Consider the following 15,172-nt stretch of genomic DNA (forward strand, 5'->3'; position numbering starts at 1 on the left):
GGGGGGGACACATTGGGTTATTTAAAATAGATGAAGGAATAATTTTTTGAATGAAGAATTAGTTTGGAGGGGGAACGGCACATAAGCAAAAATTTATTTCAAGCGGGGCAACAAAAAAAAGACTAAATAACTTGAATAAGAAACGCTAGAAAATTAAGGATTCCCGAGTGGGTGGGGGGAGAGGTTCACCCCTATCTTATGTCTCTGGGTGAATAATTGTTTAATTTTCTACTCACTGAAGAAACAGTTCAGTTCATTTTATTGAACATCAAAAATACATTCAACTAATATTCCAATACCTGCCCCACTAACTACTAACTAATAATAAACTATAAAAAAAAAACAAAAAAAAAACAAAAAAAAACGAACCTTGACCTAACAAATAATTTTTTAATTTATTTTTAAATAAACCGAGGTGCTCACCCACCCAAAGGCTCTCAGGAACAGATTTCCACACATTAGGTCCGGAAAATCTAGTATGGAAGCTGGCCCTGGTGCCACTTCTATTCGGAACAATGAGTCACTAGCATGGCGAGTTTCATAATGGTGCAAAGACCTATTGTCACTAAAATAATCCCAAAATACCTCTGGACTAATATTATTCCAGCATTGATAGGCAAAAATTCCTATTTAGTAGTCCCGTAGCTGTCCTACATTCAACACTTGCAACTTATTGAAGCAAGCTGAAGTGTTATGGATACCTTCAATATACCCACTAATAAGAAGCATGGCTTTATTTTGAAGAGTCTGAACATGTTTAAAATTCACATAAAAATTGCTTGTCCATAACATACACCCATACGAAGCATATGGATGAATCAAAGCATGGTATAAAAGCAATAAAATTTTGTGGGGTAAAAATTTTTTAGACGACGAATTACTCCAAGGCCACGTGCAATCTTTGTTGCGACAACATCACTGTGGCGTTTCCACGAAAAATTACAATCAATATAAAAACCTAAGTACCGAATTTCCTGAACTTGAACTACAGGTTTATTATTAAACAGACTTCTACCATCAATATCACTGGGCTTGCCTTAAAACTGTAATAGAAAGCCAAAAATGTAGATTTTTTCATTTCTTTTTTTATAGGATCAATTTCTAATATTTGCTATATTCAATTACCTTGCACTGAAAACAATTGGAGCTGAGCTCTCTCCCCCCCCCCCTCCCTACCCCCTTTTTTCTTTCTCTCAGTCTTTTTCGTTGCGCCTGACTTTATTCTGTTGTTTGAACCTGTATACTCCATGTGGCTGGGTCTATGAAAAGTGACAGCGTTCGAATCACTATTTTCTTAGGGGGGGGGGGTGCTATTTTCTTGTGCAATACAAATCCTGTAAAGTGCCACGAGTGAAAAAAAATGTAAGAAATCTAAAAAAAAGAGACATTAAAACAAGCTTAAATAAAATAAGAAACAAAATGTGGATAAAAAGACCTAGAAAAGCCGAAGACGAAAAACAGAAAAAAAGGATATTTGCTCAAGCATTCAATTACAAAAAAATTTACGTCATAAAGAATTCGCTCTTAGTTTTTTCCTTTTTCTAATTACGGGTGCTATGTAAATAAATACATATTCTTATTCTCTGCAGGATTGTCGAAGGAGGCGTCTTTAGTTGTTGGTCTATATATAATTTTTTCCGTGTCTCAGTCGCTAAATGTGTTGCTTGTTTTGTTATGATTTTACTAAAATGCATAACGTAGGCATTGCTAAATATGCTGGATTAAGCCACTCCTGTTGGCACAGCACATTTTTAGTTCTGATTGGTTTGTTTGTTTCAGACGACACAATTATTCAGAGCCAACGGCCATCCAGGCTCAAGGCTGGCCCATAGGATTATCAGGACGTGACATGATTGGCATTGCAATGACAGGATCCGGTAAAACTTTGGCTGTAAGTTTCTTTTAAAGTCTAATTGTTCTTTTGTGAAAATTAAACAATGGCCTTTATTGGGATACCATTATTAGGCTAGTAAATAATAAATTCTGTTCAAGTGAATTATTTAATCAATAAAACAATGCAAATAAGGTCTTTTCTTCTCATTTTGGCAAATTAATGTTTATAAATATATTCAAATTTTGAAGCTTTTTTCAAATTTGCATAGCTTTAGGCTATTTAAAGCTTCAGCAGTTTTTCATCAAATCCTATATTTATTTATTTAACATTCCGTTTACTTCGTTTTCTTTCAAAGTCTTATTCTCCTTTTTTAAAAATTAAACTATGGCTTTCATTAGGATAATAAATAATAAATTCTGTTTAAGTAAATTATTTTTTTCCATAAATAGTTTTACTAAAAACATAATAAAAACAATAGAGATAAAGCTTTTTCTTCTCACTTTGACAAATTAATATGTAAAAATATATTCAAATTTTCCAGCCTTAAGCTATTTGTATGGCTCTAGGCTATTTAAAGCTCCGGCAGTTTTTCATCAAATTCCATATTTATTTTACATTTTATTTAATTCGTTTTCTTTCAAAGTCTTACTGTCCTTTTTAAAGATTGAACACTCGCTTTTATTAGGATACTCTGTTGTAATTCATGTTAAAAAAAGAAAAACAAATTATAACCTACCTTGTATTTTCAGAAGCATTCCTTCATTAATACCTGACTACTGAGGAACATGGTCAGTTGCCAAATTTCGGCCTAAATTATAGCCTAATAAGCTTTCTCGTATTTTCAGATGGCAACTTTTGTTAGTTTTTGCGTAGTTTAACTCTAATTGTGGTTATTCTAGTTCGATCTAAGTGCTGCTTCGATATTGAATTCCTGTGTTATTTTTGCCAAAAAAATCCTCGTGGTTTTTTTTTGTTGTTAGTGTATTTCCAGTGTGTTATTTATTTGTTGTTAGTGTTAGTGTATTGTTGTTAGTGTATTTCCCTATCTCGTCCATTATAAACTGTTTAGATTGTTTTTGTGCGGTCTTGCCACAACTTGTAGAGCTTGGATAAGGGATCCTAATAAACGACAGGAAACAAAAAGCCGACACTATCTTTCCCAAAAATCTTAGAAAAGTGATTTAACTTCTCCTGTTTTGTGCTGGATATAGAGAATTTCCGTTTTGATGATACTCGCGATGGTACTGTGATTTTTTATTTTAATTTTTTTTTTTTAACGTTCAGCAAAGTGTGGTCTCTAAAAATATCTTAGCATACCTGCTAGGAAAACATTAAAAATCACATCAGAGGAAATGTCACTTGAGCAGCTTTGGGAGTTCCATTTGGTCCCACCCGCTTCTATTGACAAGCTTGCCGACAAAATGGATGTGAAATTTCAATCAAATTTCATTGTCAAACCATAGATTCTCAATAGCTATCGATGGTGGCTAGTCCCCTGGGAGAATTCGCTTACGGGCCCTTTGTTTTTGTGACCGTTAGTCAACGTCGAGGCTCACAAAATCATAATAAGGTACCGTATCCTCCTAAGTGTATTGTTTATTGTATTTGTGGCGTACTGTCTTTGTATTGTTAGGCTAGGGCGTATCTAGTATTTTCTTTCGGGGTTGGGGGGGGGGGGGTGTACAAAAAAAAATTTGAAAACGCATCAAAATTATCCCCAACAAGAAAAGCTTATGGGCCACAGAACAGTTAGCAGTGCACCAAATATTTGAAAAGGATTTTAAATCCTTTTTTGAAAATGTCTTATAACATTTTAAATGACTTATAACTATTTAAACTCATTTTGTCCTGTTCAAATATTTGGTGCCCAATAAAAAATAATTTACTATTGCGACAACTTATTGACAAAATGACACAGATATTTTGCACTAAATTAAGAAAATTAAGGGTAATTTTTTGCAAATTACTATATGCTTAAAGCTTAAAACATTTGAATTTGATCGGTATCTCATTATCTTATCTTTAATACTCGCTCTCTTTAATATCTTTCTTTTAATCTATTTAATAGCTCTCTTTTATTACTAGCTCTCTTTAATTAAGCTTATTTTTAATACTGGAAATATTGTCTAGGATTAAGCCTACTATTAGCGTTTCTGAAATGAAAATGTTATATTATGTTATAAAAATGCTAGTTTTTATTTAACAATTTAACAAAAGTTAAATTTAAAAAAACGCTAGCGTTTATTTATAAATTTAACAAAGGTGGAATTTGAAAAAAAAGTGTTAGTTTTTATTAAAAAAATTTACGAAAGTGGAATTTGAAAAAAAAAAAAATTGAACAGAAGTGGAATTTGAAAAAGAATGCTAGTTTTTATTTGAAAATTCAACAAAAGTGAAATTTGAAAAACCTAAGGGGTTTAGCTCATCCATCCATTTTGGGACGTTTAGACCATGTTTTTTTTTAATTGAAATTAACTAATAAATTAGATTAAATTAATGCTGAGTTAATTTAAGAGACTCCATTCTTCAAGTTCCCATTCTTCATAAATTAAACTTAAATGCTAATATCTCATAAGTTGCTAAATTTGGGCTTATTTCGTGCTCCTTATTGTTTCACATTATAATGGTATAATCAAATTAATCAATTCAGTCAACTCATTTTTAAATCAATATCCGATATGCCCTTTCGTTTTTAGGACTAGTTTAATGATTATGAAGCATCCTGATAGACAACAGAAAAGATGCAATCGTCAAATGAAACCAGAAATGAGAAAACACTATTTTAAAAAAGGGTCATATAGATTATAGCACTGGTCAATTGTTTAAAGTAAAAGGTCATAAAATTTATATTAATTTTCAGAAAATTGCGTAAAGAGTTGTGTTTTTCTTTTCTATTTATGAGCTTAACATCAATTTTGTTTTGGAAATTCCGGCTTAGTTAAATTAATCCATCAAAGTTGGTTACGTCGTCATCTAATGTGATCCTATATGTGTTATTTTTTTTTATAATATTGCCTTTCTGACATTATGTGTATTCTTTTGCAACGTACAAACACTGTGCTCTTTCTTTTAGTACACAATTCCTGGACTAGTTCATATTAACCATCAAATACAAGAAGGAAGAACTGGATTACCGATTGCGCTAGTTTTGGCACCAACGAGAGAGCTGGCCCAACAAATTCAAAAGGTTGTAAACGAATATACAAGAAAAACTCAAGTTAAAAACACGGTTCTTTTTGGTGGAGCATCTAGGACTCATCAGGTAAGAAACAATTATTGGTGTATTGGAGCTGCACTTCATACCCCCCCCCCTTCTTTTTTCTATATCTTTCATCTCTCTCTTTCCTCTCTTTCCCCTTTGTTGTCCCTTTCTCTCCCTCTCTGTATTTGATTCCTATTTTTGTGTAAATAAATATATATTTTTATTCTAAGGAGAATTGTTAAGTCAGTATCACGGAGTGGGCACCTTTCAATGCTCTGAAGTCAGTCTCTTTCTCTCTCTCACTCTTTCTCCTCCTCTCTCTCTCTCTCTTTGTTGTCCCCCTCTCTCCCCATCTCCCTCTATTTAATTTCTATTTTTATGTAGATCATGTAAATAGATATATATTCTTACTCAATGGAGGAATGTTAAGTTAGAGTCGCGGAGTGGGTAGTTCTCAGTGCTCCGAAGTTGGTCTCTCTACCCACCTCCCTTTTTCTCTCTCACTCTTTCTCTATCTCCCAATTTTTCTCTCTTTTGTAGTCCCCCTCTCTCTCTCTTCATCTCTCTGTATTTGACTTGTATTTTTATGTATGCTATGTAAATAAACAAAATCTTATTCTAAGCAGGGTTGTTGAGTCGCAGTCACGGAGTGGGTAGTCGTTAGTGCTCTGAAGTCGATAGTTAGAGTATATAGGGATGTAGCATCCGCGCATAAATGCGTACTCTTTTGATTTAGACTGAAAATAAATGTACACATTGTAAATAAACAAAAACTTCGGAATGTAAACCCAGAATTAACTAATTATGATTAAAATGCAATAAAAGAAAAATAAATGAAATAATTGTGTATAAACGGGGGGAGGGGGTTACCGTTTCAATCTTATGTCTCTATTAAGGGCAAGGCCAGCCTCTTTTTCTTTCGTGTTCTAAATATTGACGGTACTCCAGCTAAAGCGTACAAATCGAACTTATTCTGAAAATTAGCTATTGTACTGCTAGGAGTCATTTATTGTTATTGGGGCTTTAGCCAGGGCTAAACCCCTTTTAAAAATAGTCAGTATTACAATTCATGTTCTAAATGTAAATTCAAATTATATTCTAAATGTCGATGAGGATCATGTTATGAATGTTGAAGAGAAGATAACTTTGTGTTACAATTTAAGAAATTTAAGACTCTATATCACAATAAGAAATAAGAACAAATTGCCTTCTTTTTTAGAAATAAAAACAATTAGAAATAAGAACTAAGGCACAATGGTTATGTCACCTGGAGAAAGCTTGCTTTGACTCAGGGACATCGTTGCTTTGGATAGAAGGTTGTTCTCCCTTCAGTGGCCCTGTCTCTGTAAAGGGCCTAAGTCTCTTGTATTCTAGTCAAAATTTAGAACTTTCTTGCACCATTAAGCACTTTCAGTTTCCTAGATATAAAAGCTGAATTGTTTAAAGCTTTGAAATAGATTTTTTTTTGGGTTCTCCAATCAAATGTTTAGATACCTTATATCTTTCTTCTTTCTTTGTGATAAAATCATGGAGCATAAGCGAAACTAAATATATTGAATTTATATTTTGGAAAAACTGCAATTTGAAATAACTATTGAAAACAGCACTGTAATGCGTTAAAAAGAACAACACTGCTAACAGTAGTAGACAAGATTTCCTGGACTCCCTTCGAAAGTTGTATAGAGTCGAAGGGCTCACTGTACGCTTAAGGTATTGAAGGGAAATCTTTCTACCTTTTGCCCCCTCCCCCATAAACAAATATGACAAGAACACATGAAAGCACAACAAATCCAATGACTTTGGCTTCAAATTAACCTTTTAGGAGTAAAGTCCCCCCCCCCTCCCATTCCTGAAAACTCAGAATCCTCTTCAGTTTTTTGGCCGTACACCTATCGTTTGAGTTATACCTGTAAACATAAAGCATCAATAAAAAAAAAACTTACCTCGTTATTCGACCATCGCTGGCACAGAAAAAAGAACAAAACTGACAACGCCTCTCTAAGTCCCGTTTTTGGTGGGAATGGTTTACCAATACAGAGTGGTCAGACGTGTGACTAATGGGTCTTTTAAATAGGAACATGATTAGAATGGTTCACCAGCTAATTTGAAGTTCAAGTACAATTTATTACAAACGAAAAACCTAACAACTAAACTACTAATGGCCACCCCCACCCCCCTCCCAAAAAAAAGTCACATAAGAGCACTTCTGACGGGCCGGCTACTTACATTTTTTAATATATTATTTAGGGATTTCTTTGTAATAATGCAAAACTCCTTTAGTACGGGCAGTTGACTGAAATAATACCCAGCAACAACAACCCTTTAGAAAAAAAGAAAAAAAATAACTTAAAACCAACCTTTCTTCGTCCAACTTCTCCCTTTGTAAAAATACTCTGCCCCGTATCCCCCAAAGTTCAAACTTGCGTCTTCTTACGGTAATGACGAGTCTATCTAATAACTAACCATCAAATAAATGTAATTACTATGAATGAAAACTCGTCCTGCATTTTAGGGCCGACAGCTTGACAGGGGTGTAGAATTCCTGATAGCCACACCTGGCCGACTTTTAGACTTCATGGAGAGTGGAACAGCAGATTTAACTCTTTGTAGCTATTTAGTTTTGGATGAAGCTGATCGAATGTTGGACATGGGATTTGAGCCTCAAATTAGGGAAATTATTAAAGAAACAAGAGTAAGTACTACATTTAATGTTTTTTGTTTCAAATTAGATATAAATGTACTGTTTACATTTTTAAATCTGTAGATATACATTAGTTGATTTAGAAAAATAATTGAAAATTCACAGAGAATTGAATTATTATCAAATTGAATAATTAGAAATGAGAAAAATAATCAATGAAATAGGAGTAAGTGTTAAATTTAATAGTTTTTTTCGATAGTAAATATATATATATATATATATATATATATATATATATATATATATATATATATATATATATATATATATATATATATATATATATATATATATATATATATATATATATATATATATATATATATATATATATATATATCTCTTTAAATCTGTGGATTATAGATTGATCGATTTAGAATAAAAAACTGAGAATTCATAGAGAAATGAATAATTGTTAAATTTAATAATTAGAAATAAGAAAAATTATTAAAGAAGCAAGCTTAAGTGTTGCATTTGATATATTTTTTAATAAAAATATGTATCTCTTTAAAGCGACTAAGTCATTAAGGCTAGGAATACGTGATGATGAAAAGGTGACGTTGGGTAACGAAAAGATCGATCAAGTTGACAGCTTCACTTACATTGGTAGTGTTATTATTAAAGACGGTGGGTGCAGTGAAAATGTTAAAAGTAGAATAGCCAAGGTCTAAGGTGTTTTTTCCCAGTTGAAAAAAGTTTGGAAGAATAGGAGGATAAGTCTGCTAACCATGATTAGAACATTGTAAGCTACAATGATGACAGTGTCAAATAGCCTAGTGTCAATGATGACAGTGTCAAATAGTCTGCGAACCATGAAAAGAACATTATAAGCTACAATGATGACAGTGGTCAAATATGATTTTGAAGCTCCGAAAAAGGGATGAAGATTTGCTAGATGTTTTCTAGATAAATTGCCTATGAATCGTTGTGGTTACCCAACTAACTGAACGTATTTAATAAAGTAAGTTATACGAAAAATGTGGTTCAATCCCGCTTTCTATGGCTATTATGAGAGAAATGTTTAGATGACTAGGGTACGTTCTGTGGATGAAGGATGACAGATTGCCAACCATCTAGGGCTAAACAGAAAGCAGGTCATTTTCGGTTGGGGTGGGGGGAAGTCGTAAGCAAAGATTTAAGGGAAATTGAACTTCCTGGGAGGATGTAAATAGAGAGGCTTTGAATAGATCGGCATGGTGGAGCAGCGTGCGTAGCTGTGTTGACCTCAGGTGGCTTGGTGCTGCGGTGAGCTGTTAGTTGGAGTAGTAGTATATCTTTTAATCTATAGGCTATAAATTAATTGATTTAGAAAAAGAACCGAGAATTCATAGAGAAATGAACCATTGTTAAATTGAATAATTAGAAATTAAAAAAAATTATTAATGAAACAAGAGTACGTGTTACATTTAATAGTATTTTTCGATTATAAATAAAAATATATATCTCTTTAAATCTGTCTTTATAAATTGATAGATTTAAAAAGATAGACGAATGAATTTTTATTAAACTGAATAATTAGAAATGAGAAATTTGTTAAAGAAACAAGAGTAAGTGTTAGGTTTAATTGTTTTTCGAAATTAAATAAGAATATGTATCTTTTTGAATTTAGAGACCATAAAGTAGTTGATTTAGAAAATGAGTTTGGAATTCCTAGAGAAATGAATAAAATTTATTAATTTTAGAGGCTTAATTTACAATATACATATCAAACAGTTTTTGTCAACGAACTATAAGTAAGGAGCGACATGGCTTAATGATAACCAAAACTCTAAAAAACGGAATTTGATATCAGTAGATATATGAAAGAATTGGCGTATTATGATGATTCCAAATATATAAGGTTCATCAAGTTTAGTTTTATCCATCAAAGGCTACGGGCCTGAGAAAATTTGTCCGATTTTCCAAAAAGGGGTAAACACCCCCTAAAAGTCAAGGAATTTTAATGAAATTACACATTCTGATCCGCCATAACCGACAACCCTACTGTAGAGGTCTTTAAAAACATGGAATTTTGCTATTTTCCCTAAAAGAAAGATCATGAATGCATGTTTTTTTTTTTTTTTTTTTTTTTTTTTTTTTTTTTTTTTTTTTTTTTTTAGGGGCAATCTTATCGAACCAATGGTCCTAGAATATCCAGAGAGAGCTCATTAGAACGGAAATTAAAGTTTTAGTGCCTTTTTGAAGTGACCAAAAAGATTGGAAGGCAGCTAGCTCCACCCCCCTCCCTTACTACGCCCCTTTTTTCGCCAAAGTCGTTCGATCAAAATTTTGAGATAGCGAATTTGTTCAGCATAGTGGAAAGGTCCAATTTCTGTGCCATATATATATATATATATATATATATATATATATATATATATATATACATAAAGAAAGAAAAAACGAGCAAAAATGGGGTTTTTATAGGCCAAATGAAGATACTGAAAAAACTAAGCGAATATTTCGAGAGGACAAACGCCTCTCTTCTTCAGCGCGAATCGAAACGATTTATCAATAAAAGCCACAAATTAAAACCAACTACCTAAAAACCATAAAAGCGAGTTATTCGCCAATATCCGTGATTTGCACAAAATACAAAAAAATATGAACTGCCATCGACGGATACTAGCGAACAACTGACAAAGAGAAGGAACCAATTCATTCACTCGAAAAACAAGACGAACCAACAATTAAATAAGTTGGAGAACTATGTAATTTGATTTCGGATTTTAATTAATGCATGTCTTGCAGACATCCTTTGAGACCTAAGGGGTTGTTCACGTGTTTGAATAGATGACTTGGAAAATGGTTCAAGGTTTATTTCAGGGATTACTAAAGTATCGGCGAAATAAGACTTTTTACTCTGCCCTTGCAGAGCACATTTTTGAAAAACCAGACCATACTATTTTGTTTAATCAAGCTAGTCTTATTTCGCATGACAAAGGTATTGTCCAGCACTACAGAGAAACTGTTGAAATTTATAAATACCAACATTTGGGTCTAGCTTTAAACAGAGATTCCGGTGATTTAAGAATAAACGAGTCATATTTTGGTTTTCTCAAAAGAGAAGCCGATACTTTAGTAATCCCTGAAATAAACCTTGAACCATTTTCCAAGTCATCTAATCAAACACGTGAACAACCCCTTAGGTCTCAAAGGATGTCTACAAGAAATGCATTAATTAAAATCCGAGATCAAATTACATAGTTCTCCAACTTATTTAATTGTTGGTTCGCTTTGTTTTTCGAGTGAATGTATTGGCGAATTCCTTCTCTTTGACAGTTGTTCACTAGTATCTGTCGATGGCAGTGCATATTTTTTTGGCATTTTGTGCAAATCGTGGATATTGGCGAATAACTCGCTTTTATGGTTGTTAGGTAGTTGGTTTTAATTTTTGGCTTTTATTGATACATCGTTTCGTTTCGCGCTGAAGAAGAGAGGCGTTTGTCCTCTCGAATATTCGCTTTGTTTTTTCAGTATCTTCATTTGGCCTATAAAAACACCATTTTTCCTAGTTTTTCTTTCTTTATGTGATGTCAGGCCAATGTGGTTTAAAAAATTATCTTTATATATATATATATATATATATATATATATATATATATATATATATATATATATATATATATAATAATATATATTGAAAACCCGTCGTATACAATAAATGTACAATGACAGAGTATACAAAAATGCGAAAAGAGGAAACAAAACGATAATATACTAAAGAAAAAAAAAAACAACAAAAGCAACAACTTCTTAAATAGTATACAAAATAGTACGAAAAGTGGAAACTGAAAGATAACATACTTAAAGATTACAACAGAAACAACTACTTCTTCAAAAATAGCAACAAAGACAACAACTTTTGAAAAAAAAAAAAAAAAAAAAAAGGGAAACAAGAGGGAAAATTAAACAAGCAAACTTGCCCACACGTGCTTTAGAATTGCTGGTTTTGTTTTTTGCCGGCTAATTAGTGTCTCAACAGCTAGATTTGGGTCCGCTAGGTTTTAGCGGCGAATCAGAAAACTATTTTTTGTCCAAGGTGGCAATTTTAGTAGGTAATTTGCAAAACGGAAAGATAAAGAGCGGATTTTAGAATCTTCACGGTTTGCCAATAATTTCCAGAAAGGGGTCACATATAATATATGTGGCATAGCGGTAGCGTTGTAAATACTTGCCAGTAGTGGACGGTTAAATCTCAGAGTGGATTTAACGATCAAAGCATAGGAGCTGGAAATTCGCCGTTCAAGATGTGAGATCAGGAGGGAGCAGGTATGATGTAATGAGGAACCTATTGGCAGCCCAAGATATACTATTTTATCAACTGGTTTTACTGAGCAATCGCCTAGTGTGATATTAGTAGGAGGGTCATTCTTCCAATTATAAAGCAACACTTCCGACTTTTGGGAGTTAAATCTCAGACCGACTTTCTCGTAGTTGGACTGCAGACATGAGAATATTTCTGAAAGGCGGTTAAGCGTCCGGCTGAGATTCAGCGTGTCATCAGCATAGCATACTAGGGAGATGTCAATGGAACTGAGAATGTATGATGAAGGACAGCTGTCTTCATCGTGGGGCTGACGGAAGGCCTTTATCGGGAGGGAGCTTGAGTCGCACGCGAAGGCGAGAATAAAGATCACGGAAAGCCCGGATGATATTTGAGTTCACTCCTCTTTTAGCTGAGTTTAGCAACTTAAGCGCATGAATCAATGAATCAAACGCTCTCTGCAGGTCTAAGCCCCCGATCGCTAGACTTTCTCCTGATTTGTGTGCATCCAGTAGTGCATATGCAACGACATGGAGCGCTTCCGCACAACCAATGCCGCGTTGGAAACCGAACTGTCTTGGTGGACTACAACACAGTTTTTCAAACTCATCTACAAATAAAAGTTCAAATAACTTGCAGAGAGTGGTAGCAACCGTGATTGGACGGAAAGAGGAGCATTGCATGGTAACTTTTCCTTTTTTAGGAACTTGCGTAAGATCTCCAATTGAGAAAGTGGTTGGGACAATACCCTGAATGAGGATAATCTGCATCAGGAGGGTTACATGACTAATGAGGGCGGGTCCACCACTTTTTAGATGGAGTGCACTGATCCCGTCAATCCCAAAAGATTGTTTGATATATATATATATATATATATATATATATATATATATATATATATATATATATATATATATATATATATATATATATATATATATATATATATATATATATATATATATATATATATATATATATATATATATATATATATATATATATATCAGATAACTTGACCTCCTAAAGTACATGGGGAAAGGTCTTTATTTATCAAATTTGCCCACTGTTTACGTATAGTAGGCCTCCAAGTTAGTTTTTCAAGGGAAGAATTTTCCATGAGTAGGGAAGTTTTTGTTTTGGGGGGGGGTGAATTTTTCAGGGAAATTTTGCACTGGGGGAATTAGCCAGAATTCCTATACGAAATTATTTTTATTTACCTTTCTTTCTCTTTGCGATCTCAATTTACAAGTCGAAATGTTAATGGTAATTGTTCGGGGTGAATTTTCACCGGGATCGAATTGTCTAGAGGATCTTTCCCTGGAGGGGGAGCCGGATTTTTTGGCATTATTTAAAACCGATCAGAAATTAAATAAAAAACAAGTTTTTTTCAACTGAAAGTTAGGAGCAACATTAAAACTAAGCCCCCATCATACCTCGCTATTTACGCTAAAGTTTGACTTTTTGTCTCAGTTTTTCAAGAAGGGTTCCTGAAAAGCAAGGATCGGTTAATTAGAACAATAAGAAGCTTTTTTAAAACTACTAAAAAACTTTAGCGTGAAGGGCGAGGTATTGAGGAGGAGGGAATCCCCGTCATTTACGTAATAATTTCTGTTAGTTTTAAGTTTTAATGTTGCTCCTTACTTTCAGTTGAAGAAAATGTTTTTTTTTATTTTAATATTTTTTTTTTGTTAAGCTATTTACTTCTGTATTAGAATAGTAAATTGTAAGCCAAAGGTTTTTGTCCAAACAAAAAATCAACTTATGTATTCACAGTATGTGGCATATTGCAATAAAGTCTTTAATATAATTATCTTTAATATAATTTATCGTGGACGTGCGCTGGGTTGAGAATTCTTTGTCCGAGGGGCACTGGTTCGATCCCTGGCGTGGCCAGTTATTTGGGTTTGGGACGCGGGTCAGTGGGGTGACTCTGTAAGCTTAGCCAGAGTCAACCCAGCTCTAAATGGGTACTTAGAGAAATCTGGCAATGTTAATCAGGAAGGATGAGTAAAAGCAAAGGATGGCTGGCCCCCAACCACCTATCGCACTTCCTGGCTGAGGGCCACAAAATGGAGATCAGCACCTCTGGTTTGAACCATAAGGGCCTAGTGCCATCATACTCACTTACTTTCTTTAATATAGAGTGTGTGGTACTGTATTGAAATCATTTGTGCAGAGTGGATTAAACGCAGGATGTATAGTGCTTTAAATGCAGGGTATAGTGCGTTAAATGCAGGGTATAGTGCGTTAAATGCGGGGTATAGTGCGTTGAATGCAGGGTATAGTGCGTGAAATGCAGGGTATAGTGCGTTAAATGAAGGGTAAAGTGCGTTAAATGCTGGGTATAGTGCGTTAAATGCAGGGTATAGTGCGTTGAATGCAGGGTATAGTGCGTGAAATGCAGGGTATAGTGCGTTAAATGTAGGGTAAAGTGCGTTAAATGCTGGGTATAGTGCGTTAAATGCAGGGTATAGTGCGTTAAACTCCTAGGTGATTAAGACCTAAGCATATTTCACCGTGACCAGCTTTCCTCTATTTAAATCCACTTAGTTGTAGAATTTTAAATTCTTATTCTTAATGGCAGGATTAATGGAAGACTATAATTGTCAGTGTTCGTGTTATATCTGGTGGGAGGGGGGGGTCGTTTAATTCTTCTTGGGCCATGGCTGGATTCGTTCCTGTATAAATCGTACCCCATTTAGAATAGGTAGTACAATTTTTTTTTTATAAATTATGTAAACCCTCGGCCAAAGCCCGCTCTGAAATCTGGACTTTGTTCGTTTACGGTATTATGAGATTGTACATATATATCTTGTTTCCTATTTAATTTATCTTTTTTATTATGTTAAAAATAAGCACTTTTGTGCTACTTCCCTTCAAATTCATACAATGAAAAATGTATTTCTTGTTTCCAAGCAGGGAACATCCAAGTCAGTTAAGCATTGATCAAGTTCATTTGACTTCTTAACTTTGAAAAAGCTATTTTAAAATGATTATACAAAACAAAAGTGTATTTTTATGCATGAATTTATAATTTTCTATATTACAAGAGAGAGTGGGTCAAACCATGTACCCTTTATTTTGAAAATAGCCCCAAGAGGGACTCACCATTGGCCAACCAAGATAGTAATTAAAAATATCAAATCACTTTCTGACAATAGCAGCTAATAATTTTTTTTATAATGA

At 33.7% G+C, this 15,172-nt stretch overlaps 1 protein-coding gene across 1 annotated transcript in view; it reads left to right on the forward strand.

Moving 5' to 3' along the window:
• Positions 1 to 15,172, forward strand: part of LOC148952767 (putative ATP-dependent RNA helicase DDX5) — a 59,645-nt gene that overhangs the window by 17,836 nt on the left and 26,637 nt on the right. The window contains exons 4-6 of the mRNA XM_089088078.1: positions 1,780 to 1,891; positions 4,908 to 5,096; positions 7,549 to 7,728. Coding sequence (XP_088944204.1) covers positions 1,780 to 1,891; positions 4,908 to 5,096; positions 7,549 to 7,728 — 481 coding nt within the window. The remainder of the gene's footprint in view (positions 1 to 1,779; positions 1,892 to 4,907; positions 5,097 to 7,548; positions 7,729 to 15,172) is intronic.

Source organism: Artemia sp. Qi Xiang Cuo, chromosome 4, assembly GCF_049724085.1.
Source record: "Artemia sp. Qi Xiang Cuo chromosome 4, ASM4972408v1, whole genome shotgun sequence".
Taxonomy (NCBI): Eukaryota; Metazoa; Arthropoda; class Branchiopoda; order Anostraca; family Artemiidae; genus Artemia; species Artemia sp. Qi Xiang Cuo.